The sequence below is a fragment of the Pomacea canaliculata genome, linkage group LG12 (genome assembly GCF_003073045.1).
Source record: "Pomacea canaliculata isolate SZHN2017 linkage group LG12, ASM307304v1, whole genome shotgun sequence".
In the NCBI taxonomy this organism is placed as follows: Eukaryota; Metazoa; Mollusca; class Gastropoda; order Architaenioglossa; family Ampullariidae; genus Pomacea; species Pomacea canaliculata.
The window spans coordinates 5,220,409-5,247,734 of record NC_037601.1 but is presented as its reverse complement, the minus strand read 5'-3'; the positions used below and the strand labels follow the sequence as shown (position 1 = coordinate 5,247,734).

The window sequence follows — 27,326 nt, the reverse complement described above, 5'->3', positions numbered from 1 at the left end:
TCTCTGACCGGCCCGCCCGCTGGCCCGCCCGCCTGTATATATATATACAGTATTGGGTAAAACTGAGTTAACTATATTAGTCCGGCCCTCTAAAACCATCCCAATTTCTCATGCGGCCCCTTGGGAAAATTAATTGCCCACCCCTGATGTAGATAGAAGTTTTTTTTTTATGCCAAATATGGCTTCACGAATCTTGAAAAGTTTGGGTGCTGCTTATTTTCTGTTGTAACTTTTATAATATCTATTAATTCTTTCGTGCCAATGAATTGTCCTTTCCTGATTCGTTCTGTGGACTGATCGATCGTCTTTAGCATTCATCTCATGACGCATAAAACATTTCTACCTCACATAAGTCGATAAGAAGATATGACAAACTGAAATCTTATCATTTGTGTGGTGAGGATTTTTTTCGTTCACTATTTTGGGGAAAAAAGTACCTTGGTTTTAACACTTCAGTGCTTAGAGCGACAAATATTGATTGTGTGGCAATCGTGGTTTTTTCTGAACTGTAAATTGCGCACTCTCATCAGGAACTTTTATTACTAGACTGCTGGCAGATGATTTTTTTTTTCCAGTCAACTACTAAAACGAGGCATGAGACTACAAAGATTCCTCTTTCTTCACATTTCAGATTAACTACTAAAACGAGGCATGTTTGTGCAATGCTTCCGGTTTACTAACATTCTTTCTTTAGGCTCACCGAGACAGTGGAGAAGTTCACAATAGTTGGTATCGGCAGACAGACAGCAGTCCACCTTGCTCATATAAAAGGGTGGCTCGCGCATTGACCGCAAACAAGCGAGGTAACTCTTTGCAACTCCTGGCGCTGCGAACCCTTGAGGCTGACGTCATAAGACATCCAGAACAACCTCGTGTAAGATGGCCGACACTAAATTATACGATTTACTAGGCGTTAACAGAGGGGCTTCTGACGGTGAAATCAAAAAGGTAATACTTAATATTACAACTTATTGTATTGATATAGAATGATTGTAAAATATAATATATGGAGCTAACGTTCCTAGTTTTGATACACGATTAATCTTTCACTCGATTAGAGTGCTGGACAAAAGGAAACTTGAACCGAAATTTTGATCGAAGTTAGGATCAGAATTATTTGGAAAGAATTTAGAACTTCTTGTTGTATCAGTTTTACCATTTTAGCTTACCTCTATTGATGAAGTAACCGTGTGATAGATTTTGTGTGAAATCCTTGGTATATTTTCGTTATGCTGATGCATAAACCTCATTCAGCCAGTGTTTCACCTATAATTGACCTATACTATTAATCTTAGACTGTTGGGTAATAGTTTTTTAATTATTGTGAACACTAGACGTAGCTGTAAAATCTTAAACTTAACAGTTTCACTGGTGTCATAAGCGACATGTCCCCAAATTCTATTCATTCGATAGCGGAAGTTGCTTCGTCATAAGCCAAACTCTTTCCGTATTTGACAGTATTCTTCGTCTGTCATCATCAAACAGTACTTGTAATTTCTAAACAGATACATTGATCACACCACTACCCCACATTTTTCTGGCATGATGAATTGTTGAGAGCACCATTAATATACTCCTTTTAAAATCTGCCATGATATACAACGTCAGATCCTTTTGTAATGTAATATTACATCTTTATAAAAAAATTCTTTTAATACTTAATTATTTGTTATTAAGATAAAGTGCTCAATCTGCATCCCTGTAAAGGTTGGGTGTGCTAGCCAGTTGTAACGGTGGAGTGCTCTGTTGTGCAATGGATAACTCTTTTGACAAGCATTCGACCACACCTAATTGCAACACTCATTACATTAACCAAATAGATCTATATTTATATGCAACAAAAGAATGTAATAAAACCGTGAATATATTCAGAAATAGTTTACATTTAGGCCCGAACGTAATTTTAAAACTTATCTCTCCTCGATTTCGCTCGTCTCATAAATGTTTACAGTTCGTAATCCAATATTCAGTTCAGTGTTCACAGTTCATTTCTTTACTTACCTCGGTACTATAATTTTAACTTTGCGCTGCCGTAAACTTCCAACTATACATATACTAAGTCCAGCAAACAACTTCCTTACATCTCCTCGAGGCGGACTTCCAGTCTCTATCGCGCAGATTAGGAAAGTGATGATTCTCTGGTAGTCCAAGGCTGTTGTCTCTTTTTACACGTGGGTATCCCTGGTCACTCTTTGATCTTGGACTGATTCAGGGAAGTTCGCAGGTACTAAAACTATTTTACCCAGCTGCCATGTTTTTATGGGCCCTGCCTTGAGCATCCTGCTCGGTCATTAGCCAGAGGGTTGGCAAATCCACCATTTCACGGTTGGTGGTCTAAACTCGAACTAAGTTTTGCTAAAAGTAGAAAATACATTTTCTACAATCCCCTCCATATGTTTTCCTGTTTGCAGTTTATTTGTTTATTGGATATTTATAACATCATTCAAGGGACATACAAAATTATCCACTGAAAAATTAGCCTCCTATATTTGGTCAATCCATAATTTTATCATAATGTGTTAACACTTTTGTAACATGTACACTTCCAGCCTGCCTGACATTGACTTTCCTTTAAGGCAGAAGCATATGCTTGTCCTGTCGTGTACTGTTTATCCTGCCTCTCCCATAATGTATGTTTCTTGCTTGTGCTTAAAAATTAACATCATTGTTATGATTGACTGTAATTTGTTGCTTGGGGATAAATCCTCCTAGATTTATTGACTTTCAAGTCCCGCTGCTGCTGCCTTGGCTGGGCCAAACCAAAGGATTTCACAGGTTTTATATGGCCCATGGGCTGGACATTCCCCAGCCCTTGGTCCAGCGATTACCTCAACTGCAAATGTGTGATCATAACATCAGTTTATTCACTGCAGCTCATTGTTGATGCTGAAGTGAGTGAAATATGGTGGGATAGAATCCAGCCAATAGATCCAAACAGAATGATATTTTTCTCTGTGCTTTTTATGTACCAAAGAAATTAATACTTTTGTGGTTCTTATTTTAAGGCCTATCGAAAGCTTGCCAAGGAATTTCATCCAGACAAGAATCCAGCAGCAGGAGAAAAGGTAAAGGGCACTTTTTTTGGTCTTGTTTTATATTTTGAGGTTATTTTGTATTATGGGAATACGTGTTGATGTATCATAATGTATATGTGCTACTTTTTATTGTTGCAGTTTAAAGAGATAAGCTATGCTTATGAAGTGTTATCCGACCCAGAAAAAAAAGATCTCTATGACCGATATGGTCTGGAAGGAATAAAAGAAGGAGGCAGCCATGGTATGCTCTGAGAACATTTTATACTTGTTTTGAGATTTGTGTGTTTTGTTTCTGTGCAAGGATTATTCAGTAGCTTTCCAGATTCACAGGTCAGGTAATGTCTAGAATCTTTATTGTGGTATGTATAATAATTTTTTAAATATCTGTTCAAAATGTGCAGGTGGGGGTTTCGGCGGGGCTAGCATGTTTGAGGATATATTTGGAGGCTTTTTTGGTTTTCCTGGAATGGGTGGCAGTGGGCGCAATCGTAGACGAAGAGGAGAGGACACCTTTCATCCTTTACGGTAAGTAGAAAAGCTAGTCGTGGTTGAAATTTTACATACCGTAGTAAAGTATTGGTAATATCATAATTTTATTTATGTTTCTCCATATATATTTTGCAGGGTATCTTTGGAAGATTTATACAATGGCAAAACCTCGAAACTTCAGCTGAGCAAAACTGTGATCTGCAAAAAATGTAGTGGGTAAGGAAACTAAATATTTGACAGCATTTTTTCCTTAGAATGTTAAATATATAAATTACCGTATCATTACATTATTGATGAAATAAAAAAGCTTTTTGATGGATATAAAATTAAAAAAAAACCTTGTTAAACTTCAGTGACTGTGGTACTTAGTTAGACCACCATATTTTTTCTTCTAACAGTGAAATAATTTGACTTTCAATTCATTAAAAATAAAAATAGATTTAAATGTAACTTTTTGCAGATTTTGAAATAACCATGCAAAGAATACAAAGCTTCAGTTTTTAGAAATTCATTGCAAAAAATAAGTTTCAAAAGACTAATGCATAACTCCAAGAAATGTAGGCAAAACAAAATAGTGGAAAGGTAGTTTCTGATGTATATAATACAGCCATTTGGTATTTTTCCAAAACAGAGCTGGCGGTAGGCCAGGAGCAACTGTAAGATGTCGGGTCTGCAATGGCAGAGGTGTAAAAGTCACTCTACGACAGCTGGGACCTGGTATGGTGCAGCAGATGCAGTCTATATGTCCTGACTGCCATGGAGAGGGTAGGCTGTTAGAGTACTGGATGGCTGCAGAAAAGTGTGATATTGCACTCAACGTATATCTCATTATTTATTAGCTGGTGTCAAATCCACCAGTCATTTTGCACAATGCGAGTTTGGTTTATCCAGTTTGTCTCCGTGCACAAAGAGCATCTTTGTGATAGAGACCTGCACATTACATACTACACCATGAATACTTCATCGGTCAGGAGCTAGTATGAGTGGCAACAGTCTTAATAGTCAAGTTTTTTTGTGTGTACAGGTGAGACTATCAATGAGAAAGACAGGTGCAAGGAATGCAAGGGGAAAAAGACTGTCAGTGAAACCAAAATCTTGGAAGTACATGTGGACAAAGGGATGACAAATGAACAGAAGATACCTTTTCGTGGCGAGGGAGATCAGTTAGTAAGTTTGCAGGAAAAATGTGAATATCCTAGATAGATCTTACTCATAATCAAATTATACATGTAACTGAGGATTTGGGCAGAAAGAGAATGTCTCTATCTTTTTTTGCTTTAATATAGTCTTATTATCTTAAGGTAGCTTGATTGCTGGTTGCTCTGTTTGGTACAGTGTTTATTGTATAAATGTTACTTGTTCATGCTGTAGGATTTTACATTATATTGGGCCCAGCATGGGTGGGGGGGTTGGTTGGTTTATTTAGCAGGAAAAGTGCTTCAACCTTGAGGTGATTTCGCACTGGGAGGGAGGGTGAAGAAACCAGAGAAAAACCCCCAACGCCTGGCATGGAGGAAGATGTATTTTGTGTTCTACCTATGGGTTGTGCACTTGTTGTCTAATACATGTGACCTTCCATTGCAGCCTGACATGGAGCCTGGTGATGTCATAATAGTACTACAGCAAAAAGAACATGACCTGTTTACACGCAGCCATAATGACCTGTACATGACCCACTCCATTGGTCTGGCTGAGGCCCTTTGTGGCTTCCAGTTCGTTATCAAGCACCTTGATGGTCGTGACCTTGTGGTTTCCAACCCTCCTGGTGAAGTGGTTCATCCAGGTAAATAGATCATGTGCTGTTTTCCTGACTTAAATGTACACCTTAGACCATCCTACAAGCTGAGGAAGAGTTCAAGTCTGCAAGTCAATAGATGTTCTTCCGCCTTTTTCAGTCCCACACATCAGTGTATCAGAGCTTTCTCTTGGTCTGCCATTTTGTAGACAACAAGTTTAGTTTTACAATTGAAAAAAGTCACAGAGATCTTGTTATTATAAAGCAGCTGTTTGCCAGGGGTTTAATAAGTCCACAGTGTCTTGTTCTTTCACTACATGAAATTTTCTGTTAGTAACAATTGCTGTATGGTTTAATTGCAGGCATGATGAAGACAGTCCTGGGAGAAGGCATGCCAATATACAGAAACCCCTTTGAAAGGGGTAACCTTTACATCAAATTTGAGGTCGCTTTTCCTCCCAACAATTTTGTAGATGAAGCACACCTTAAGGTTGGTATTGTGACAAATGGGTTAACGTTATAGAAGCACGTAGTTACAGCAGAGTAAGCTAAGTTTTGCTTAAAGTGAGAATAAAGATACCGTTAGCTTAGTGGGAATAGATAGTGAACTGTAAATGGTTCACCGTATCTGAAGTATAGCTTGCCGAAGAGCCCAAATTTTTCTTACATTTAATGATCTTAGGAAGAGCAGGTGTCATTTACTTTTGGGTGGCCAGGGAGATTTTCCAGACAGTAAACAAATAACCTTTCTCAATTCTCTAAGTAGAGAAGTATGAGTAACTGAACTTTTTTTCCCCCTGTAACTCTACTCTCTACTCTCTCAACTAAAAAATGCATAACAGCTTATTTGCAGAGTTTATTAACCTTTACAATCTGTGTCCAGACTCTGGAGACTATTCTGCCGGACCGTCCAGTTGTGGAGATTCCTGAGGGAGAGCATGTAGAGGAGGTGAATCTAGTGGATTATGAGGAGACTCGGTCTGCTACAGGAGGACGTCCATTTGAGGCATACCATGAAGACGAAGATGATGGCAGTGGAGCAGGCCCCCGAGTGCAGTGCGCTCACCAGTAGCAGTTTTAAAATAGCATCATCAGCATTTAAGTGTTCGCGATGAAACCTGTCTACAACAGGCTTCTAATTTTTTGTTTTGAACTGATCTATATATTTTCATTAAAAAAAATTCCAGGGTTTGTAGTGTGAAAAAGAAGAATTAGTAAACCTTGGCCAAGATTCATAAAAACTTCTTTCATGATTTTTGAGGCAGCAGGAGAAATTTTTGAGTTTTTTTTTTTTTTTTTGTCTTTGTTTGGTCTCTTTATGTATAGGACATTAGTATGGGAGAAAATTAGATCAAGGAAAGCTATTATGGAATTTTTGAAGATTCAACAGAAGAATAAAAGTTTCTAGGATGACGAAGAAAGTGCCCACATTACATGAGCTTGGAACAGATATTTTTCTAAGCAAAGCTCTAATGTGTATAGTCAGCACATGCAAGCATCTGTGCATGCATGCTCACACATTTCCCACTTTAAATTTGTCACTCAGGATCTGCTATTTTAAATACCGAGGTGCTTGTCATGAAAGAAATGTAAAAGTGAATGGTTTTTGAGTGACTTGTTATGGGTGTTTGGAATGTATATTGGTATCAAGTACCAAGCATCCACGCCTAGCAATGTGGATCCATCACTTTAAGCAGGCTCAGAGCCAAGCCTCACCACTCACAATATGCAGGCCCCTCTCCTCATTTCATTTTCTTGGTCAATAAACTTTGTCCTTTAAGATTGCTAGCAGGTATTTTTGCTGTTGTTTCTTTCCCAAGATCATTTCTAGCTAACATGTTTTGGGGAAAGATCTGTTAAGATATCTTTAGATGCCTAATTTCAGACACAAATATTTGGCTTGTGTTTTGTCTTTATTATTTTCCCCAGTATAATTATACAGATTTTAAATATCAGAGTCCTTTATTAGGGGAGGAAAGGGGATGTAAAGTATCTTGGCCATAGTCGAGGAAGTGATCCCTTGATAGTTCTTCATGTCATTTATTTGTTAGAAGTTAATAGTAAAGCTTTTACTCTCAGAAATTCCTATTGATTGCACTTGCGCTTTTTCCTCAGTTCACAGGGAAGCATACTTTACAAATGCTGGCAACTTGTTTTTGTAGACTTTGCAGTACAATACTTTGTATGATGCATCAGGTAATGCTGCTTGACATTTGTAAGTTTCATCCAATTCAGTAGGAATGACATTCACTTTTCTGCTGGAGACAGGTTTCACTGTGTCAAAATGTTTGTCCTGTTACCATTCATCAGAAGAAAGTAGCCCCATGTATGATGTGAGCATCACGAGGTTGTCCCATTGTCCACATCATCTGCTATATTTTTTGTGCTGCTTTTACTGCTTGATCCTTATTAACGATTCATGAAGATATAAACCATGCAAATTGTCATTCATTTTACAGTGATTTAATTAAAAGCAGATCTTGATGGTCAGTTTCTTGTTTTGATTTTGCTTGTAAAGTTTCTGCTTAAGTTTTCACTTGGTTCTGAGTGGTTTTGCTTTGTTGGCACCTGCTAGTACATCCTGCCAATCTCTAGTTTACTAATGGTTTGAATTTGAGATTTGTTTTTTCCAAATAGACTTGGCTGCTTGGAGTTTGTTTTGAATGGGAGGTTGATCAGGAACTCTTGAGTGCCAGATATGTGTGGAAAAGGTGGTGCTGAGTTTGTAAAATATTTATTTTAAAATATACAAATGGAGTCTTTATGCTACCCATAATCTTGTGCAGCACCAGCATTGTATTGTTTTTGTTACTCTCACCAATGCAAGCTTTTCCTTTAAAACAGTATGTACGGATTTGTCAATATTTATAATTTTAAGAAATGTCTAGTGCAAAATACACTGTGGGTACTTGTGATGACTGGGTGGAGATTGCAGACTGCTGAAGAAATGAAACAGGTGGTTGCTGTGTTGTCACTTTAATAGTGGTTGTAAATGCTTGATAAAATAATGTGACAATTGGTTTGAGTTAAAGGAGTTAATCTTAAAGAAAGAAAATGGTAAAATGTTGACTTATGGCAGTATGGGTTAAAATTGCATCAAATCAATATAGTTTTTATTCAAGATCTTTCATGCTGGATTGATTAGGACCCCCGCTGAAAAGCATTTGAGCTAACTTCAAGAAATTGAAGCATTTACATGTTTTGTGGGGTCATTGAAGATATTTACATTCTGATCAGATTATTTCTTGGAGTCTAAGGCAGGGAGAACTTGATAGATTTCAGTTCACTTGTGTAGAATGTAGGTATAGGCGTTCTGGCTACCAGTGGTTATCTCCCTTAAGACGCCAGTTAAATCCATTTTGTATTTGAGGATCACCAGCTGTATGATAGTACAGCATTCATGCTTCACTTGCTGTTGTCTTTGTAAGCCGGTGTTAAATAATAAGGGGAGAGGGAAAAATGGTTGCTAAGGTTACCAACATGACTAGTAAGAATCATGGTCACCACAAATCTGTATATTAAATACAAGTTTGTGTGGTCACAGCATACTGTTGACTCTCACCCATATCCTTCCTCTTTTGTTATTTAGGCATGAGAATATTATATTGTGACAGAGTAGCTAGCTCATGTTTCTCAGAAATGTGCTGATACAAAACTGATATTATAATTTTAGCATTATTTATATGTACAAATAATTTGACCATCCCAACATATTTTGATACTGTTGTTTCTGAATAATTGCTGTAAATCAAATACATGTACAGTTTTTAAATAACATTTATGCTTTTTGTTTCTCACTTGTGACATACAGACATTTAGCAACAGTAATTGTTGTACTGCTATATAAATATAAAACTTGTATTAGGAAATTTCTTTTGTTGGTTATGGGATTTTCCCATAGTCTTTGCCTGTACAGAAGAAATGAACAAAGTCATATTGAAAGACCAACTGCTGTGTATAAATAATCGTGAAGAGGTTTGGAATAAATGGCATCAGCAGAAAAACAGACAAAATTATTCAAAGAATGAAGAGTGTTATTATTTGCCTTAGCACTGTATCCAGCTGCAAAAGGTATAGGGAGCACCATAGAACAAATCATCCCATAAAGGTGAAAGTTTGCACCTCTCCGGAATAACTTCCTCATGCTGTCTAACAATACATGTGTGGTAACCAAGGTTCAGACAAGCAGGAAGGAATCTTTGTATTTCACTGATGTTCAGCTGTTGGGGGAAGAGCACATCTATAAGACTCTTTGCATTCCTTTCTGCTCTACTGCATTGACTCCTATTTAAAATGGACAGCACGTCACTTGTTTTTATTTCTTAGTCCAGCACCTTTTTTATGTTCAGTGCTTCCAACATTGTAACTTTCTAACTTTTCTGATTAACTGCATTATAAACACACCCAAGCAAACTCACAACAATCAGTAATGGAAAGCAAGTTGTTCACTTGATAAGGTGTGAATTCTCTTTATGGTGATCAACATAATTATTTTTGCATTTATATATATTTTCGAGTAATTTTTAAGTGACAGGACTGTTAACACAAAACAATACAATACAACGCATGCACACAAAAATCTCTCACACCAGTCTGCACACATGCATGGATGCAAAGTGCATGCATGAATCAAAGTTTATGTCAAAATGATACTGGTGGTTAGTGCTAAAACATAACTATCCCAAAGCATCTATAATGAAAGAAATTTTTTTCTGAAAACCCATTTTCTTGTACTCTTCATTTTCACAAAATGACAGATACCCGACCCCAGGCAAGAAACTAGGTGGGCAGAGAAGCAAACTGCATTACCGTAAATTTTGGTCTATTAAGTGCACCTGTATACAAGCTACACTCAATAAATAATAATAAAAAAATCCTGCTTTTTTCCATAAATAAATACAACTTAAAAGCTGCATTGTAGGCATTTAGTCTTGTTTTTGGCATGATGAGGGTGCAACTGATCTGAATGCTTCAATTAAAATGCATAGTTAACACTGTAACAACGTTAACAGTTGACACTTTAACATGGAGCTCATAGAAAAATTAATCAGAATCTGAAAGATACTCAAGCTGCATCACTGTTTAAACTGCAGGGTTTAAAGGTGGGGAAAAAAACTGTGGCTTATAGTCTGAAATTTACGGCAAACTGTCAAATGTTTAACTTTCTAAAGTGAAAAAAAAAAAAATTAGGTGTGAAATCTCAAATCCATCTAGTTATTTATAATTCTTGCCAGTTTTTTTGTTTTACTGGGTGGAAGGGAGAAAATTCCTTCATTGTCCAATATCAACTAATGATTAAAAGAAATGTACAAAGACTCATGAATACAACCCATCCACTGTCTCTGACATGCACCTATGCACACACACACATATATACAAAATTGTGAGTTTGCATGGACTGAGAATCATTTAGTAACTTGACAGTATAAAAACTTCCGTCTAGACAGCAAGGAATAGAGAAGGTAAATGAGAGAAATAGAGGATAAACTTTTTGTTTGCTCCATGCCTTTTAAATGCATTTAATTAAATAACCAAGTAATTCGCTGGCAAACCAAAATGATTTCAGGATTAGTGTAAAACAGGTATTTTATGTTATGTGGGACACTTTCAATGTGCATATATTCTCCAAAGCTAAAAATGATTAGGAAACAAGTTTCTGCTTGTTTTTCCTGCACATGACAATTCAATGTCAAGATGCTACTTATTCTGAGACTTGAGAGTTCCTGTCTGCTCTAGTTATGTGTACTACACATAATTATTACCAATTTACCACTTAAAATTTACTAATGCATAATGTGAAGATTTTTTTTAACTTTAAACCGAAGAAGAAAGATTGCATTTTGATGAACAATCTGTACAGATTTTTGTAATCTAACAAGGTTATTCAAAATGCATAACTGTGATGTATTCAAAAGTATATATATTTTTGGCAGTGACCATACTTGTGAATACAGCTTAATGTTGTTTATGTTTACAAGGTCTAGAGAAAAACATGAATTAGCCATTCCTTAAAATATAGCATGAAAAACTAAGTCATCCACAAACTTATACAAAAATAGGTTTTAGAAACATGTTACCCGAAGACCAAAATCACCATCTGATTAAAAAGGCGTGTTTGTTTTATACATCTATTGGACTAGGGTCAGAATAGCTTTTAACAGAATAGTAAACACTTGAAAACATACACACAAAAGAAAATTATGCCTGAGAGGAAATGTGAGAATCTTCAAGACCTTATCTATAAAAACATAAAAGCAAGCACAACAATTTTGTGGAAGTTATAAGACTGAATTTGCATCTGATATCACACTCCATCCAGCTTACAGCTCTCAAATAGCAGTCTTCTAGACAGTGACACAAGCACAAAAACTTCCATAATAATCACTTCTTATGGCATCTAGTATCTGAGATAGTTCTTGGCTTGTACTTGTTCCACTCATAAACTCATATAATCACCATGCTATCTACGTGGAATAGGAGAAGAGGTCACCAGCTGAAGGAAGTGGTGCTAGCCCCCCTGTCACATCAGGTAGTTTGGTAAGGTCAGGTAGATTCTGTATGTGAGACATTAGCTCTTGCCTCACAGTAGATACTCGAGCAAGTTTTGACCTGTAGTCCTGGTGGGGGAAAATATTAAAATTTTACCAGACTTTTTCTAAATTTATAGATAACAGTGTCCAATATTAAAAAAAAAGAGAAAAAAAAAAAGATGGCATCAAATGATGAAATGAGCACAAATAATATGTGGATAATTCAAAAATAAAAAATTAACAATTTCAATAATGATCATAATACTTTATTGTCCATGTCATATTCATAAAGTATGAAAAATACTGCTGCAATGGAAATACTTTATGACAGCAATGCATACAGTGTGTAAATGTGGATAACTGTTCTGGTAGAATTTATGCAAGTACAGTGACCATCAGCATCTAATAAGTTACTTGATATTCTAATGTTCTAATTTTCTAAAAACATTTTTTCTGTTCTTAGAGTCAATTTTTCTTTTTGTACACATACATCCCTTCTTCAACATGCATGCACGTACACATACACTGTGCCGAGTGTAGAAAGAAATGACTAAAGTGGCCAAAATAACATTCTTTCCCCTCGAAAAAAAAAATCAACCTACAAAACAGTGTTTAATATCATACCAGTAACTGTTTCTCTGTATCTTGCATCTGACCTTTGACCTGGTTTATAAAACCCCTCAGCATCAATGCCACTTTCCGCCGCTCTTCAAGCTCTGCTGAAAGCCGTGTATTGTATTCTGCCAGTAAAACGCATGCCTCATCGACCTGGCGTGATAAATGCTCTGCTGCTTTTCTGTCTGCACACATGCATGATAGCATATTTTTCCCTAATGTTAATTCTTTCAAGACACATAAATCATTTTCAGCTATGATAAGTCTGTTCTCTTTCTTTTACTGCTACCCACCTACGAAAATATGATGAAAAGTAATAAAAGTATATACTAGAATATAAATACAGAAGTAATCATGAGCTTTCTCAAATTTTGTATGGTACCCCAATTTTATTTGCGTACAAAGATATTACTTAAACTGTCAGTCAGTTTTAACTAAAGGTTTTATCTCATTTCAAGCTCTTTAAAGGCACAGTAAACATCAGTACATGTTCTTTGTTTAACATTTTATAGTTCCAACTCTAGAGCCTAAATAACTGCTAGTTTCCGAAGCTGTTTTGGGTAGTCAGGCAAGATTGACAGCAAGAGCTGCAATCATCAGACTTTTCAATGACATTATCTAATATTTCAAAATGCTCAATGAGCAACATGAAAATATTTACCTTGAATTTTGTCTACGTGGCCGATATCAGACACTTCTGGGGGAAGGGCAGCAATTTTTTCACGCACAATTGCATCACAAGACGCTGAGTGCTCAAGATCAGAGAGACGCTTAACCAGTTCTTCTGTCTGTAGGAAACGGATTGAAACATCTGAAAACTCAATAGCGACAGTGAAGTTTTACACAATTTTTCTTCTATATATATTTGATAAGCTTAAGGATTGGAAAAAAGGTGAGATTTTATTTGCTAATTTTCTGACAGAAATAAAAAGCAAGATCAACAAAATGCAAGTTATACTATAAATAAAAGCAAATAAAAATCACACAACACCCCTTTTACTACTAACTAGGGCACTGTAAATATGAAAGTACTTTAACAGAATGACTTACATCAACAGCTTCAGCATTTATATGTGCTTGCATGGATTCCACCTCCTCAAGCAAAGATAATTCTGGCTCTATCTGTCTTTTACTCTTCTTGCCTGGTTTTTCAGACAAAATAGGTTTTTCTTCAAATTTTTCAACTTTAGGCACATCTGGTTTTCCATCTGAAACATAATAAACAGTTTTATCAATTTATTTTTATTTGAGTACAAAGAATGTCACAAAAACATTCAGTTTAACGTACTATTTTATGCTACATATTACAAATAATGGATAGAAAACTGTTTCCCATTTACCTAATGAATGTCTCAGCTTCTGGATAAAATGCTTGTCGTAGACACCACGCTCTTGCCAGATACTTAGCACTCTCTCTAGAGACTGCTTTGTCTTCTCCTCTGAACCCCTAGACAAGGTAACAAGAAAATAAAATAATGGTACTGGAATAGCAAGATATCGTTCATATTTATCTCATATGCTTGGACTTCTGAGACCTCTTACACACCTAGAAACATACAATCAATTAATGAGCAAAATGTTTTATCTTTCCAGATGCTAATCTGGACACAAAATAGGAGAAAAGATACAAAACTAACATGTAAAGTTATCTGCTAATATCAGTGTTTAGGGAACAGTGTTGTAAAATAAGTCCCAGCTTACAAGGTCTTAAATGCCTGCCTCATTGGAGGGGGGGGGGGATGAAGTTTAAACAACAATGGCTGGGTGAAATAAGATGGAGTCATCATTAGGCTCTTACACACCACTGAACAATCTGGTGTACTGATGAAAAGTTGGGTGGACAGTAGCCAATGACTTTTTGAAGGACACCTCTTTTTATCACTGTTGCTTTTGGTGGTATACATCAAAATGTGTTCAATAACTGCTTGACAGTGTTGATCCTAAGATAGCAAGCAGCCCTTTGTTCCAAAAAGGATTAAAAAACACCCATCTTTTTCTCAAAATTGATTTCTGTCATGTGGCTTAGCTAAATTTAGTCACATTTCTCTTCTTTTCATAATTTGATTTTTTATGCTAACAATTTATTACTACTTATACCTTGAGGCATTAGTGAAAGCATCTGGTAAGACAGTTTCAAAGTTTTTGGCAAACTCTGGTCCCTTCTTTTTGCTGTTTTGAATGACATCATTGGCAAGGTAAATAAATGTCAACTTCTTGCTCGGTCGTGCTGAAACAAAAAAAAAAAAAAAAAAAAAATGTGAACTTCAGCAAGCAATACCAGCATTGTGGTTTACATCAGAATTATATTTATATAGTACTGTTCAATTTGTGCAATTGAGCAATGGAGGCAGCTTGCAATATACAAACATCTTTGGTGATGCTGTACGCTGAAGAAAAAAAGAGTGTAAAAATGGTTTACAACGTTTGGGTCAGGAGATACAAACATTTAGGATGTCCCATATAATAAGGACTGCCTATAAACTCTTTAGATGATTTGAGAAAACTAATAGAGGCTAGTCCCAGCAAGTTCCATAGTTACATACAGTGTAAGAGAAGGATTGTTCGCTAAACGGTGAAATTTTTGGCAGGTGTAAGATAATGTGGTTTGCTGAGAAATAAAGGTGTCTCGATGGAGAGTAATGTGGTTTGCTGAGAAATAAAGGTGCCTCGATGGAGAGTAAACAATGAATATAACAGAGGAAGTGGCACATGGAGGTGAGGAACCACAGATAAAGTTATGTCATATCACAGCTAGCTTGTCATCAACTTGGGCTTGAACAGGCAGCCAGTGGATAATGAAGAGAAGAGATGTGATGTGATAAGACTTTCTGGACTTGCGAAAAAAGGTATGCTATCCAGTTTTGAGCACTCTGTAGTTTGTCAATCATGTGGCATGGACAGACAGAAAGCAGAGGAAAGAACCAGAAGAAACCAGTATCTTTGTTGCTTAAACATCAAGGTACAGGATGAAGGCACAGCTGCATAAGCCAAATGACACAGATGAATGATATGGTGGAGGCATGTCATCTGATTTCAGTTTGCTGCTGATTATTCAAGACTTCACGTCTGTGATACACCATTCCAGTCTATTGATAGTTGTTAATGTCAAAGTTATGTCATAAGGTACAAAGCTGTGTGTCATCAGTAAATGACTGGAAAAAATGATATGAGTGTCAAGAAGGAAACAGAGTGATTAGGTACACACGATGAGTAGGACTAGTTGAAGAAACAGATCCTTTTAAAAGAAAGAACAGATGGATCAGATAAAACATTGCTGATAAAAACTGAGTTCGACTAATCACATAGCGACCAGACAAGCAAAGAATGGTTCCAGAGCAGAGACTAGTGGCAACTGAGGAAATCGCAACTATCTATCTATCTATCTATCCCTCTTTGTGCATCAGGTTGCACATAAGGCCTCAACCAGAGTCCGCCACCGATGTCGATCGGCTGAAACACGTTCTAGGTGACCCCATGTCCAGCCCTTTCCTTTCATCTCCCTTTCCACTGTTCTTCTCCAAGTTTCCTTTGGGCGGCCTCGTTTTCTTCGGCCGTCTGGAGTCCATCGTAGGGCGACTCTGGGAAGGTCTGCTGTCTGCTGGCGGAGCACATGTCCAATCCATCGCCAACGCCTTCGTTGAACCTGCGTGGTGATGGACTCGGTTTCACTTCTTCGGTGGAGTTCTTCGTTGGTGATGGTGTTTGGCCAAAAGATGTTAAGTATGCGCCTGAGGCATCTGTTTTGGAAGACGTCAAGCTTGTTACTGATGGTTTTGGTCATCTTCCAAGATTCTGATCCCTAAAGGAGGGTGCTGATCACATTTGACTTGAAGATTCTCAGCTTGATCTTCTGGCTGATGTTTTTTGCCTTCCATGTGCTCCTGAGTGAGGCAAAGGCCTGACTGGCTTTCGCCAGTCGGGCTCGAATCTCCACCTCCGCATCCCCGGTGTTTGACATTTTGGACCCAAGATAGGTGAAACTGTCAACTTCCTCAATCTCTTCTCCATTTAGTTTGATGCTGTCTTGGACTCTGGCGTTCACTCTCATACTGTTAGTCTTTTTTGTGCTGACCTTCAAGCCAAGGTTTCCAGCTGTTTCTGAGAAGGCCTTTGTTTTTTCCTGCATGTCTTGGTGGCGGTGTGACAGCAGGGCAATGTCATCAGCAAAGTCCAAGTCTTCCAGTGCTGTTGTTGCTGTCATAGTCATGGTCCATCTGATCCCTCTCCTCTCGCTGTCGGTGGAAGTCTTCATGATCCAGTCCATGGCCAGGATGAAGAGGAACGGGGACAGAATGCAGCCCTGCTTCACCCCAGTACTGACGTTGAAGGGGTCTGTGAGCTCTGTGTCACAGACAACCTGGGATTTGAAATCGCTGTACAGCATTGCAATGACCTGAACAAGTTTTGCAGGGACTCCGTAATGCCTCTATGGTGCAACTATGGTGTGGTCAAAACTTGACTGACATCAAGCAGAGTCAAAACAGACAGATCTCCATGATCAAGATCTAGCAAGATGAAATGTATAACTTTGCACTGCAGTCTCAGTGATGTGTGATGGACATTTGGCTGATTGCTGAGAGGCAAGCAAAGAGTGATCATTGAAGTGTTTGAGAAACATTTTTTCTAAGATTCTGGAGAGGAGTGGAAATAAGCTGCCTGATAGACTGTTATTAACAAATTTGGTGATAGAAAGCAAAATTGTCACTGACAAGACATTCAACAAACAATGAAATAGAGACAAAATATAGCAAGCACAGGTAGCCAATCTGGAGCAGAGATTGGCTTTCTTGCTGTTGTCTTCTATCAATGAGTAGTTAGAGGTTTTCAAAGGTACTCATTTACATTTGCAGACCACGTATATTGCTACATGTTTTGTAGATTAAATTCTGGATGTATGTGTTTCAGCAATGCCATCTGGTGATAAGATGTGTTTGTTTTATCCTCCATCTTGTTCCCTGTGTGTCACTGGCCTGCTGTCTCCTTTGCTTCTTCAGTGCCAGGACTGTGCTCTGTTCTCAACTTTTTTGCCCTAAAACTTCCAATTCAGTATTTCGATAAATCTTTCTTTTACTGGTCTACATTTGAAATTCAAGACACTGCTTTTACCAATCCTTGCTTTGTGAAGATCAACTTCAAATTCTGGTGCTGGCAGGAAGGGAGCAAGCGTAAATAATGATAAGAACACTGAACATTACTGTTTTTCAGACCAGCATTCATTATTATTATCTTTGTGAGTTTTTCTTTTTAGTAAAGCACTTTGAGCCTGCCTTTAATGGTGGGGAAAAGCGCTTGCACCTGTTTTCCCGGCATGGGAACCGTTCCTACTTGGAAAAGCAGTAAAACATTGGGTCCTGAGCGAGCGAGAAGTACCATTTTGCTGCAAGGTGTTTTAGTCCGCTGAGAAGCGGCTCACCTCACTCAACCACCTCTTTCCCCACCCCAGGGAGTTAGGTGCTAGGTTTTGGTAGGCTAGGTAGATTAGAATAGATATAGTAGTTGTATGTGTAAATTATGCAATTAAATATATGTCTTTGAACCTATTTATCAGTGTGAGCGTTAGTCTGAACAAATGCTAGTGTGTTGTACATGTGTCCTCGTCGTGTGAATGAGATGAATGTGTATCACTAGTGCGAGTGAGATTGATGTTGTCCGTGTAGTCGTGACCCAACAGCAGAGAGAACACACCTGAAGATCATGGGAACTGATGCACCGATAGAAAAGACACTTTAGTCTGAGCAAGTAAAGCAGGGTCTTTTGTGGACTCCAAGGTCGGCTGAGTGCGGATGCGTAGTGGGTGGATAGGAAAAAAGAACACAACGTGAGGTAGAGACTAGACAACGCACCCGATGTACCAGAGAGCTAGAATTTTTAGTGGAAAATTCTCCTTGGGAACTTCCATCCTCTTCCCTGGAACACCAAAGAGGAACAGACTGATTAGGTGCTAATGTAGGGTCGTGCGGTGTTAGCCTTTGGCGAGGGTCAGTCCGGCTACAGACCTTAAGTGAATGTTACTACAGCACTGTATAACTTTATTAATCTGTAAATGGCACTGAATGTGGGCCACTGGAAATGACAAACAACACTGGTCAATAATAAAAGGTTCCACTCTTGTACTGGAGAAAGCCTAGTCAAATATGGCAAGAACAACCTTGAAAAAAAATGTTTTAATTAGATATCACAGATGCATATTTCCCAGCTCTTACCAACAAACTTTTAGTCTTGTTCCCTTTAGACATTTCCAACAATCAAACAAACAAAAACCCTCTTTTGAAAGTAGGGAAACTTTTCCAGCAACTTCTTAATCCCGAAGATCCAGATTTTTGTGCAACTGGATAACTTCACTAATGTTAATAAACATGTGTTTAATGATATAGTGCTTATTTTGAATAATAATGTTGAAGCTGAGTAGTTATATTTTCTTACAATGTGAAGAAAATTTCTCATTATCACTATACAATTAATACTGGTGAAAAAGTATAGAATTAAACAAGAACTACCATGCTATGCTGATTACACTGGCATGTAAAAAAAAAAAAAAACAACTGGAACGTAGCGGCTCAGTTACAAACTCCCTAAATTTGGAATTTTTACCAGTCTTTATACTGGTCATTAATCTGTCAATACATCTATTGTGTTTTTATGATAAAGTGATTACAATTAAATTGCAATGCTTGTGTGCCCGCTGTAGAAAGATGCATCGCAAAGTTGGCATAGAAACCCAAAACAGCCGATGCACTCACCTTTGATCAGTTCACGGTGCCATATTTTAACGATTGATGGAGCATGCTTTCGGTGATGAATCAACCACAATGACAAAGTCTGGATGCTTTGCTGTGTATTGTTCAATTCTCCCAGCTTTTTCACAAGGTTTGGATCCGAAAACGAAGACATTTTGTGTTGTGTTAGATTAATGATTTCTCCCTTAAAAAAAAATTAGGCGCTTGATGCAACGAAAGGAAAATAGTTTATAAATTCTATTGTTATTCCCATATCTAAGCATTTTACAGTTGAAAATTATGTTATGATATATAAAACTTAATTTAAGAGTTTAAATTACAAACATAACCATTTTGTATCACAAAACTGATTTCCGATTAAGAGGTGATCCCCTTACTTCCGGCAGAAGAACGCGAACTTGTACACATCGCACTTTATTTACATTTTTCAAAACCTACACTGGTAAAATGCCGTATGCAAATCAGCCTACTGTAACTATTACTGAGCTTACAGAAGAAAATATAAAGTATATTATTGAAGATACAGATCTTAGGTAAGTCTGCAGTTGCTTCTTATGTGTTATATAAAATGCGTTCTGTCCATTAATGTTGGTATTGCTCTGAGGAGGTCTAAAGGTATATAACTGATGGGGATAAAGACTTGCTTAAGATGCAGTGATCTTGGTACTTTTGAAGTGATGTGATATTGTTATGCATAGTTTCAGTGTACTAGTTTTGTAATGTAATATGCAACCAATTGCTTATCCAGACTTGATTACTGCAACTCCTTGCAATACCTTCTTTCACAAATTACAGAAAGTACCGAACTCTGCTGCACGTCTGGTGGTTAGAGCTAGGAAGCGGGACCACGCCACCCCTCTCATTCGTTTTCTAGACTGGTTTCCCATCCGTTCTCGCATCCAGTACAAACTGTCCGTACTGTGTTTTAATTTCTTTGCTGGCACCTGCACTGATTATTTCTCTGAACTGCTCTTCCCTTACGTCCCAGCTAGACAACTCCGCACGTCGTCTTCTTACTCTACCTGTCACCAAAATAGCAACATATGGCCACAGGATTTCTAGTTATTGTGCAGCAAAACAATGGAACTCTCTCCCTTTCCATATCAGCCACCTACCTACTATTGAATCCTTTAAACGTGCACTGAAAATGCACCTCTTCAGTAAACATTACTCCTAACAACCTTTCCCATAATGCTAGTAGTTTTTCACACACTTTCCTTTTGTAATATCATGTTACTCTCAGCTATTGTTCTTGTTATTTGGTTGCTCTTTGTGTTTTTCTGTATTTGATTTTATTCTTCATTTATTTATTCTTTCATAGCTTATATGTTATTTGTTTGTTTTCCTGTTCCTCTTATGCTATGTTTCGTTAAGAGCATACTCTTTAGGAGTGTGAGTACACGCTTTACAAATTTTGCATTTATTATTATTGTTATTATAGGAAAGCAAGTTAAGTTCATTAGGCATGCACTTAAAGCTACGGTGATAGCTCATACAGTATCAATAGTCACCGTTTCAATAAGCTGAGTCGATGAAAAAAACTTGTACTATTTATTTGTTGATCATTTCAGTGTTGCAAATGCTGTACGAAGAGTATGCATTGCAGAAGTCCCTACAATAGGTGTGTAATGAGACATTTTATGCAACTCTCATTTATTTGGTACTTAAGAGAAATGTGCAGTTAATGACAACTCTATGTCAGTGTGTGTGTGTGTTTTTTGCAGTTTGGAAAGTTCACATATTTAAATAATATAGGCTATTAAACATTTAAATTAAAGACTGAATTAATTAGCACCATTTATAATGCATAAATGCTATGTAAGTCCTGTTTCTTATATTTCCTGATTCTTGTTCACATATGTCTTTATATTCTTCTGTTTGCCTGAGCACTTGGATAAAAATTTGATCCTGTGCTATATATACTTATTAAAATTGAACAAATAATGATTTTGTGATATGGTAAAGGGTGTTTGGAATAATAATTATAAAAATGTGCATAATTAGAATAAAAATTTGATTATCTGCTATTCACTCTTATTAAATACAAAACTAATAATTTTGCAAAATAATAATTATAAAGGGCTGACAAACAAGTCTAGCTGTAATAGCTGTTTAGAGTTCTAAACAACTACATGATACTTTTTTAGCATATGCTTTATGAGAAATGCAAAGTGATTAATGATAGAGATTACATTTTTCTATTATTGTTACAATTATTGTCATGCAAATGGAAATGAAAAATTTTGCTGCTCTACTGATTCAGTTCCCCTGTGGGACCCCGGGGTATGCTTGCCTAGCAAGCATTGTAAGAATAGGGTCCCTGCCATCCAGCCAGGCATGTCGTAAGAGGCGACTAAGGTGGACACCTCACCTAGAGGTAAAATAGGTTGTGGTAGGGCTAACAACCCCACCATGTAAAAAAAAATCATGTTACAGAAACTAAAACCAGAGAACTCGTCACAGATGGCGAAGGTAATGAAGCACACCAGGAGACTGGACTAATGATGGACGACAGCCAAACCCGAAAGGGAGCTGGCGCCCCGACAGCGGATTTACTGAAGCCGAGGCAAAAGTTGAGGGTGGGGTGCTGGAACGTCCAGACCTTGTACCAGACTGGCAGGATGCTCCAATTAGTTAAGGAGTTTGACAACTACAACTTGGACATCCTGGGAGTCAGTGAGGTCAGATGGACCGGCACGGGAAAGAGGAGACTAGCGTCAGGACATACCATCTTGTTCTCAGGAAGATCAGACGCTCAGCACTCTGAAGGAGTAGCTCTACTCCTCAACAAGAAAACGGAAAAGGCACTGCTGGAATGGAAGCCTTATGGACCCAGGCTTTTGAGAGCAAGATTCCATTCAAAGTACACCAAGCTGACAGTGCTAGCCTGCTATGCACCAACAAATGACTCTGAGGCAGAAGACAAGGATGCTTTTTACGATCAGCTCCAGGCAGCCTCAGAAAGCGTTCCAGCCCATGACATGTTGCTCATCATCGGTGATCTCAATGCCAAGGTGGGAAGTGACAACACCTACAGGGAGCATGTCATGGGCAAACATGGAATCGGAACCATCAATGACAACGGAGAGAGACTGGCAGACTTTTGTGAAGAAAACAACCTACTGATTGGAGGCACACTCTTCCCACACAAAGACATCCACAAGGCAACATGGACATCACCAGATGGGATCACAAAGAACCAGATAGACCATGTCATCATCAACCGAAAATGGAGGAGCTCACTTCAAGATGTTAGAGCCTACAGAGGAGCAGACATTGCCAGTGACCACACTCTTGTGATAGCCACAGTTTCTCTGAAGCTGCGTCGATCACGAGGAAAACAGGCACGTCAGCAGAGAGTGGACTCTGGCAAACTGAAAAGTCCAGCCACCGAAAGGGCCTTTGCTATGGAAGTAAAGAACAGGTTCCAGGCACTAGGAGACCAACAAGAGATGACCTTAGACGACTTCAATCGAGTCTTACAGGAATCAGGAGAGAAAATACTGGGCTTCCAACGGAAAAAGAAAGAACAGTGGATCAGAGAAGAGACATGGAAGAAGATAGAAGAGAGAAAGTCAGCCAAACAAAGAATCAACAGCACCAGATCTGAACGCCTGAAGGAACAACTCAGACAAAGGTATACAAAACTAAACAAAGAGGTAAAGAGAATGGCAAGAACCAACAAAAGAGACCATATAGAGAAACTGGCAGATGAAGCAGAAAATGCAGCAAGTAAAAATGACCTGAAGACACTGTACAAGATAAACAAACAGCTAAACAACAGGTTTAAGAACAGTGATGTTCCAGTGAAAGACATGAGCGGTAATGTTATAGAGGGAGAGGCAGGAAAACTACAGCGCTGGAGGGAACATTTTGAGTCGGTTCTGAACAGACCAGATCCCCCTCAGCTTGCAGACATCCAGCCAGCAGCTATAGACCTTGACATCTGCACAGACCCACCAAGCCTGGAAGAAGTGACAGCAGCAGTCAAGACAATGAAGAGCGGCAAAGCACCAGGGGCAGATGGAATAACAGCAGAGATGTTGAAAGCAGATATAAATGTGACAGCTCCCAAGCTGACTGAAATCTTCAGGCAAATTTGGGAATCAGGGCAGGTCCCTGTTGCGTGGAAGACAGGGCTCATCTTCAAGTTACCCAAGAAAGGAGATCTTGGAGACTGCAATAATTGGAGGGGCATAACACTTCTTTCCCTCACCAGCAAGGTCTTCAGCAAGATTGTTTTGTCAAGACTGACGGCAACTCTTGAGAAAGACCTCCGACCACAGCAAGCAGGATTTCGCCCTGGGCGATCCTGCTCTGAACACATCTTCATTCTGCGACAGATTCTGGAGCAGAGCAACGAATGGAACACACCGCTGTACATCAATTTCATCGACCTGGAGAAGGCTTTTGACAGCATCCACCGCGAGTCCTTATGGAAGATCCTGAGACATTACGGAGTCCCTGCAAAACTTGTTCAGGTCATTGCAATGCTGTACAGCGATTTCAAATCCCAGGTTGTCTGTGACACGGAGCTCACAGACCCCTTCAACGTCGGTACCGGGGTGAAGCAGGGCTGCATTCTGTCGCCGTTCCTCTTCATCCTGGCCATGGACTGGATCATGAAGACTTCCACCGACAGTGAGAGGAGAGGGATCAGATGGACCATGACTATGACAGCAACAACAGCGCTAGAAGACTTAGACTTTGCTGATGACATTGCCCTGCTGTCACACCGCCACCAAGACATGCAGGAAAAAACAAAGGCCTTCTCAGAAACAGCTGGAAACCTTGGCTTGAAGGTCAGCACAAAGAAAACGAAAAGTATGAGAGTGAACGCCAGAATCCAAGACAGCATCAAACTAAATGGAGAAGAGATTGAGGAAGTTGACAGTTTCACCTATCTTGGGTCCAAAATGTCAAACACCGGGGATGCGGAGGTGGAGATTCGAGCCCGACTGGCGAAAGCCAGCCAGGCCTTCGCCTCACTCAGGAGCACATGGAAGGCAAAAAACATCAGCCAGAAGATCAAGCTGAGAATCTTCAAGTCAAATGTGATCAGCACCCTCCTTTACGGATCAGAATCTTGGAAGATGACCAAAACCATCAGTAACAAGCTTGACGTCTTCCAAAACAGATGCCTCAGGCGCATACTTAACATCTTTTGGCCAAACACCATCACCAACGAAGAACTCCACCGAAGAACTGAAACCGAGTCCATCACCACGCAGGTTCAACGAAGGCGTTGGCGATGGATTGGACATGTGCTCCGCCAGCAGACAGCAGACCTTTCCAGAGTCGCCCTACGATGGACTCCAGACGGCCGAAGAAAACGAGGCCGCCCAAAGGAAACTTGGAGAAGAACAGTGGAAAGGGAGATGAAGGGAAAGGGCTGGACATGGGGTCACCTAGAGCGGGTTTCAGCCGATCGACATCGGTGGCGGACTCTGGTTGAGGCCTTATGTGCAACCTGATGCACGAAGAGGAATAGATAGATAGACTGATTCAGTTAATCCTTATTTTATATGGCGATTTGAGTCGGCATTGCAAACAAACTGTTTGGTATATTACTGACACTTAACAATTATCCCTCACATTGATGTTATTTTCTTTGAATTGGTTTAACATTCCAAGTATTCCTTATTGTGCAGCTATTGACTGGGTACAGTTTGAAGCAAACTCTTCTGTGCTGTTTGATGAGTTTATTTCTCATCGACTTGGACTTATCCCATTGACAAGTGATGAAGTTGTTGACAAAATGCAGTATGCAAGAGTATGGAGATATTTTTCATGTTTGTGTTTATGGAAAACATGTGTACTTCCCTGCTGAGAAAAATTAATCTGTGATTTATTAGTAACATTTAAAGCATTTAAGCTTTAAAAATCACTTTAGCAAGTCATTCAGTATATAGAATATGTCTATTATTCTTTGAAAACTGTTGGTGCTTTTCATTGTTAATAAAAGTCTTGGCATTTAAGCTGTATTTAACTTTTGAAGGATCAATATAATCATCTTGCATATGATATTACTTTCTATATAAAATCACTTTTCATCATTTATGTACATTACAGGTAATGTAGCAAATTGTTTGAACATGTTTTTGTTCTAGGATTGCACTTGTGAGGAGTTCTGTGCAGAGTGTTCAGTTGAGTTCACACTTGATGTGAGATGCTCAGATGACCAGACCCGTCATGTCACAAGTGCAGACCTCATCTCAAGTAATCCCAAAGTCATTCCAGTAATTATTCTTTTTATGTTTGCACTTCATCAGGTTTGGTTATAATGTAGGAATTGGAAATAGTAGTTTTGTGTGGAGGAGCTAACACTCTTGTTATAAAATGTTTACATTGTGTAGTATACATTCAAAGAAGGGTATGTAATTTTATGCTATTATCTTCGGGGATGGTCTATAGTAAAAGATGCCATTTTAGCCTTTAATCCAGTGAGTAAATTCTGATGTTCAACAACAGGTTACATCACGAAGGCACCAAGAAGCCAGTGAATATGAAGATGCAGATGGTAAGAACATTGTAGTGTAATTTATATGCTGACATGTATCGTCTTTCAAATGGGTGCCATGTCCTAAGCTTTTTAATAGTTTGGTGGTAAGAGATGAATTCTGCATGCATGTGGTTAGTAAGTGCAGTCTGAGTGAAGGATTGGCAGAAAGTAAGGGTTGGGGTCTTTTATATTCTGTGCCTTAAGACATAGTGAGTCTCAGTTACAGTTGACTGCCACTTTGGGATTATTTTATTTTAGTTGGTGGTGTGAACTTCTCCCTACTTCCTTTTTCTACTGCTTTGAGCAGAAGATACTGAGGACTTTGTTGAGGATAATGCTTGAGTACAGGAACAGTCTAAACAAAAAGTGGTGGCACCTGATCTGAATTCAAGATGACATGCAGAACTCACATAAAGAAGCAGTTATGCCTTGCTTTTGGATTCTCACCTCCCCGCTTTTTATAAACTTTTTTTCATCTTTATTTAGGTGTAAGTGTATTTTGACATTCAAAGGAAATTCACTTGCTGTTTTTTAATTGTCATGCACAGATATCCTTATATGCAAATTGAGAAAAGGTCAAGAGCTGAAAATTCGAGCTTTTGCCAGGAAAGGTTTTGCTAAAGAGCATGCTAAATGGAATCCAACAACTGGTGTCCCATTTGAGTATGATCCAGACAATGCTTTTCGACACACCACATATCCCAAACCAGAGGAGTGGTGAGTGCCAGTTGTGTATTAATTAGACTTTGCAAGAAAAGTTTGATTTGTAGGAATTTAGCTTTATGCCGTTGATACTTTAAAACTTTGATTATTACAAAATGTATAATTTCCTTGAGTGGTGATTTCTAATATAATAGTAGATTTTTACTACAGATATAAAATGGTGTATGATTTGCACTTTTTATAGACTTTCTGAAGCAAAACTGCATTTTTTATGTCATTAAATAAGTCTAATGTTATTTTTTTTGCAGGCCAAGAAGTGAATTCTCTGAGCTTGATCCGGAAAGTGATCAATGTATGTTAACAGACATCTTGGCACTTATAGATTTATTTTACTTTGAAAGTTTTGGGTTACAAATTCCTCTGGTTACAGATGGGAAAATGTAAAGATTATGTTGTTTTTGATTTTAGATAAAGGACCACTCGAAAAAATATTTTTTGTCTGTTTGACAGTGTCATTATGCATAATTAACAAAAAAAAAAACCACCCCTTTTTGGTGTATGTTGCAGATGAGGCGCCGTATGATCCTAATGGGAAACCAAACAAATTTTTCTTCAACATTGAATCTTGTGGATCTCTTAAACCTGAAAGTATTATATTCTCAGCACTTAGTGTCTTGAAAAAGAAATTGAGTGATCTGCAAACAAATCTCAGCATTGAGATTCAAAATGATGTTCTCACTATTAGTTGATTTCATGATCCGTTATGGTCTAAACTGTATGTGTATTCTTTACATGTCAGCAAGGACAAAAAGACAGTGAACACCATTTACCACAGTTTCATATTGACCTTTGATGGCAGTTTAATTGATGAACAATAAATTTGAAAGATTTTCCTTTTTCTTTATGTTAGGATGTTTGTTGCAGGTGAAGAATACATTAAAGTTTGAATGAAAAACATATCAAAAATATTTTTGATATTAATGATCAACGAATTTAATCTTTAGCATAGAACTTGCCTTT

At 38.2% G+C, this 27,326-nt stretch overlaps 3 protein-coding genes across 3 annotated transcripts; 2 read left to right on the top strand and 1 right to left on the bottom strand.

Annotated features, from left to right (window-relative positions):
- Positions 1–792: 792 nt before the first annotated feature.
- LOC112576731 (dnaJ homolog subfamily A member 2-like) lies at positions 793–7,747 on the top strand. The gene is made up of 10 exons (XM_025259402.1): positions 793–948; positions 3,006–3,065; positions 3,174–3,276; positions 3,437–3,560; positions 3,660–3,740; positions 4,156–4,289; positions 4,549–4,691; positions 5,109–5,307; positions 5,622–5,749; positions 6,143–7,747. The coding sequence occupies exons 1-10, from the start codon at positions 880–882 to the stop codon at positions 6,329–6,331; spliced, it is 1,230 nt and encodes a 409-aa protein (XP_025115187.1). The 5' UTR covers positions 793–879; the 3' UTR covers positions 6,332–7,747.
- Positions 7,748–9,708: 1,961 nt separating this feature from the next.
- Positions 9,709–19,318, bottom strand: LOC112576732 (regulation of nuclear pre-mRNA domain-containing protein 1B-like). Its single transcript, XM_025259403.1, has 7 exons — positions 19,145–19,318; positions 14,502–14,631; positions 13,745–13,851; positions 13,455–13,612; positions 13,066–13,192; positions 12,414–12,589; positions 9,709–11,876 (listed from the first exon to the last, which is right to left on the bottom strand). Exons 1-7 carry the CDS (start codon positions 19,293–19,295, stop codon positions 11,724–11,726), a joined length of 1,002 nt encoding a protein of 333 aa, XP_025115188.1. The 5' UTR covers positions 19,296–19,318; the 3' UTR covers positions 9,709–11,723.
- Positions 19,319–19,510: 192 nt separating this feature from the next.
- On the top strand, positions 19,511–27,198 carry LOC112577294 (DNA-directed RNA polymerase II subunit RPB3-like). The gene is made up of 8 exons (XM_025260346.1): positions 19,511–19,674; positions 20,713–20,762; positions 24,793–24,914; positions 25,252–25,380; positions 25,613–25,661; positions 26,192–26,360; positions 26,615–26,658; positions 26,874–27,198. The coding sequence occupies exons 1-8, from the start codon at positions 19,589–19,591 to the stop codon at positions 27,053–27,055; spliced, it is 831 nt and encodes a 276-aa protein (XP_025116131.1). The 5' UTR covers positions 19,511–19,588; the 3' UTR covers positions 27,056–27,198.
- Positions 27,199–27,326: the final 128 nt, after the last annotated feature.

Coding starts and splice junctions, on each gene's coding strand:
- LOC112576732 (XM_025259403.1), bottom strand. CDS start 19,295: ATGTCTTCGTTTTCGGATCCAAACCTTGTGAAAAAGCTGGGAGAATTG. Junction 12,590..13,065: donor CCACGTAGACAAAATTCAAG/GTAAATATTTTC, acceptor GCATGTGTGCAG/ACAGAAAAGCAGCAGAGCAT. Junction 11,877..12,413: donor ATACAGAGAAACAGTTACTG/GTATGATATTAA, acceptor TTCCCCCACCAG/GACTACAGGTCAAAACTTGC.
- LOC112577294 (XM_025260346.1), top strand. CDS start 19,589: ATGCCGTATGCAAATCAGCCTACTGTAACTATTACTGAGCTTACAGAA. Junction 19,675..20,712: donor ATTGAAGATACAGATCTTAG/GTAAGTCTGCAG, acceptor TGATCATTTCAG/TGTTGCAAATGCTGTACGAA. Junction 26,361..26,614: donor TATCCCAAACCAGAGGAGTG/GTGAGTGCCAGT, acceptor TTTTTTTTGCAG/GCCAAGAAGTGAATTCTCTG.
- LOC112576731 (XM_025259402.1), top strand. CDS start 880: ATGGCCGACACTAAATTATACGATTTACTAGGCGTTAACAGAGGGGCT. Junction 3,066..3,173: donor ATCCAGCAGCAGGAGAAAAG/GTAAAGGGCACT, acceptor TTATTGTTGCAG/TTTAAAGAGATAAGCTATGC. Junction 3,561..3,659: donor GACACCTTTCATCCTTTACG/GTAAGTAGAAAA, acceptor TATATTTTGCAG/GGTATCTTTGGAAGATTTAT.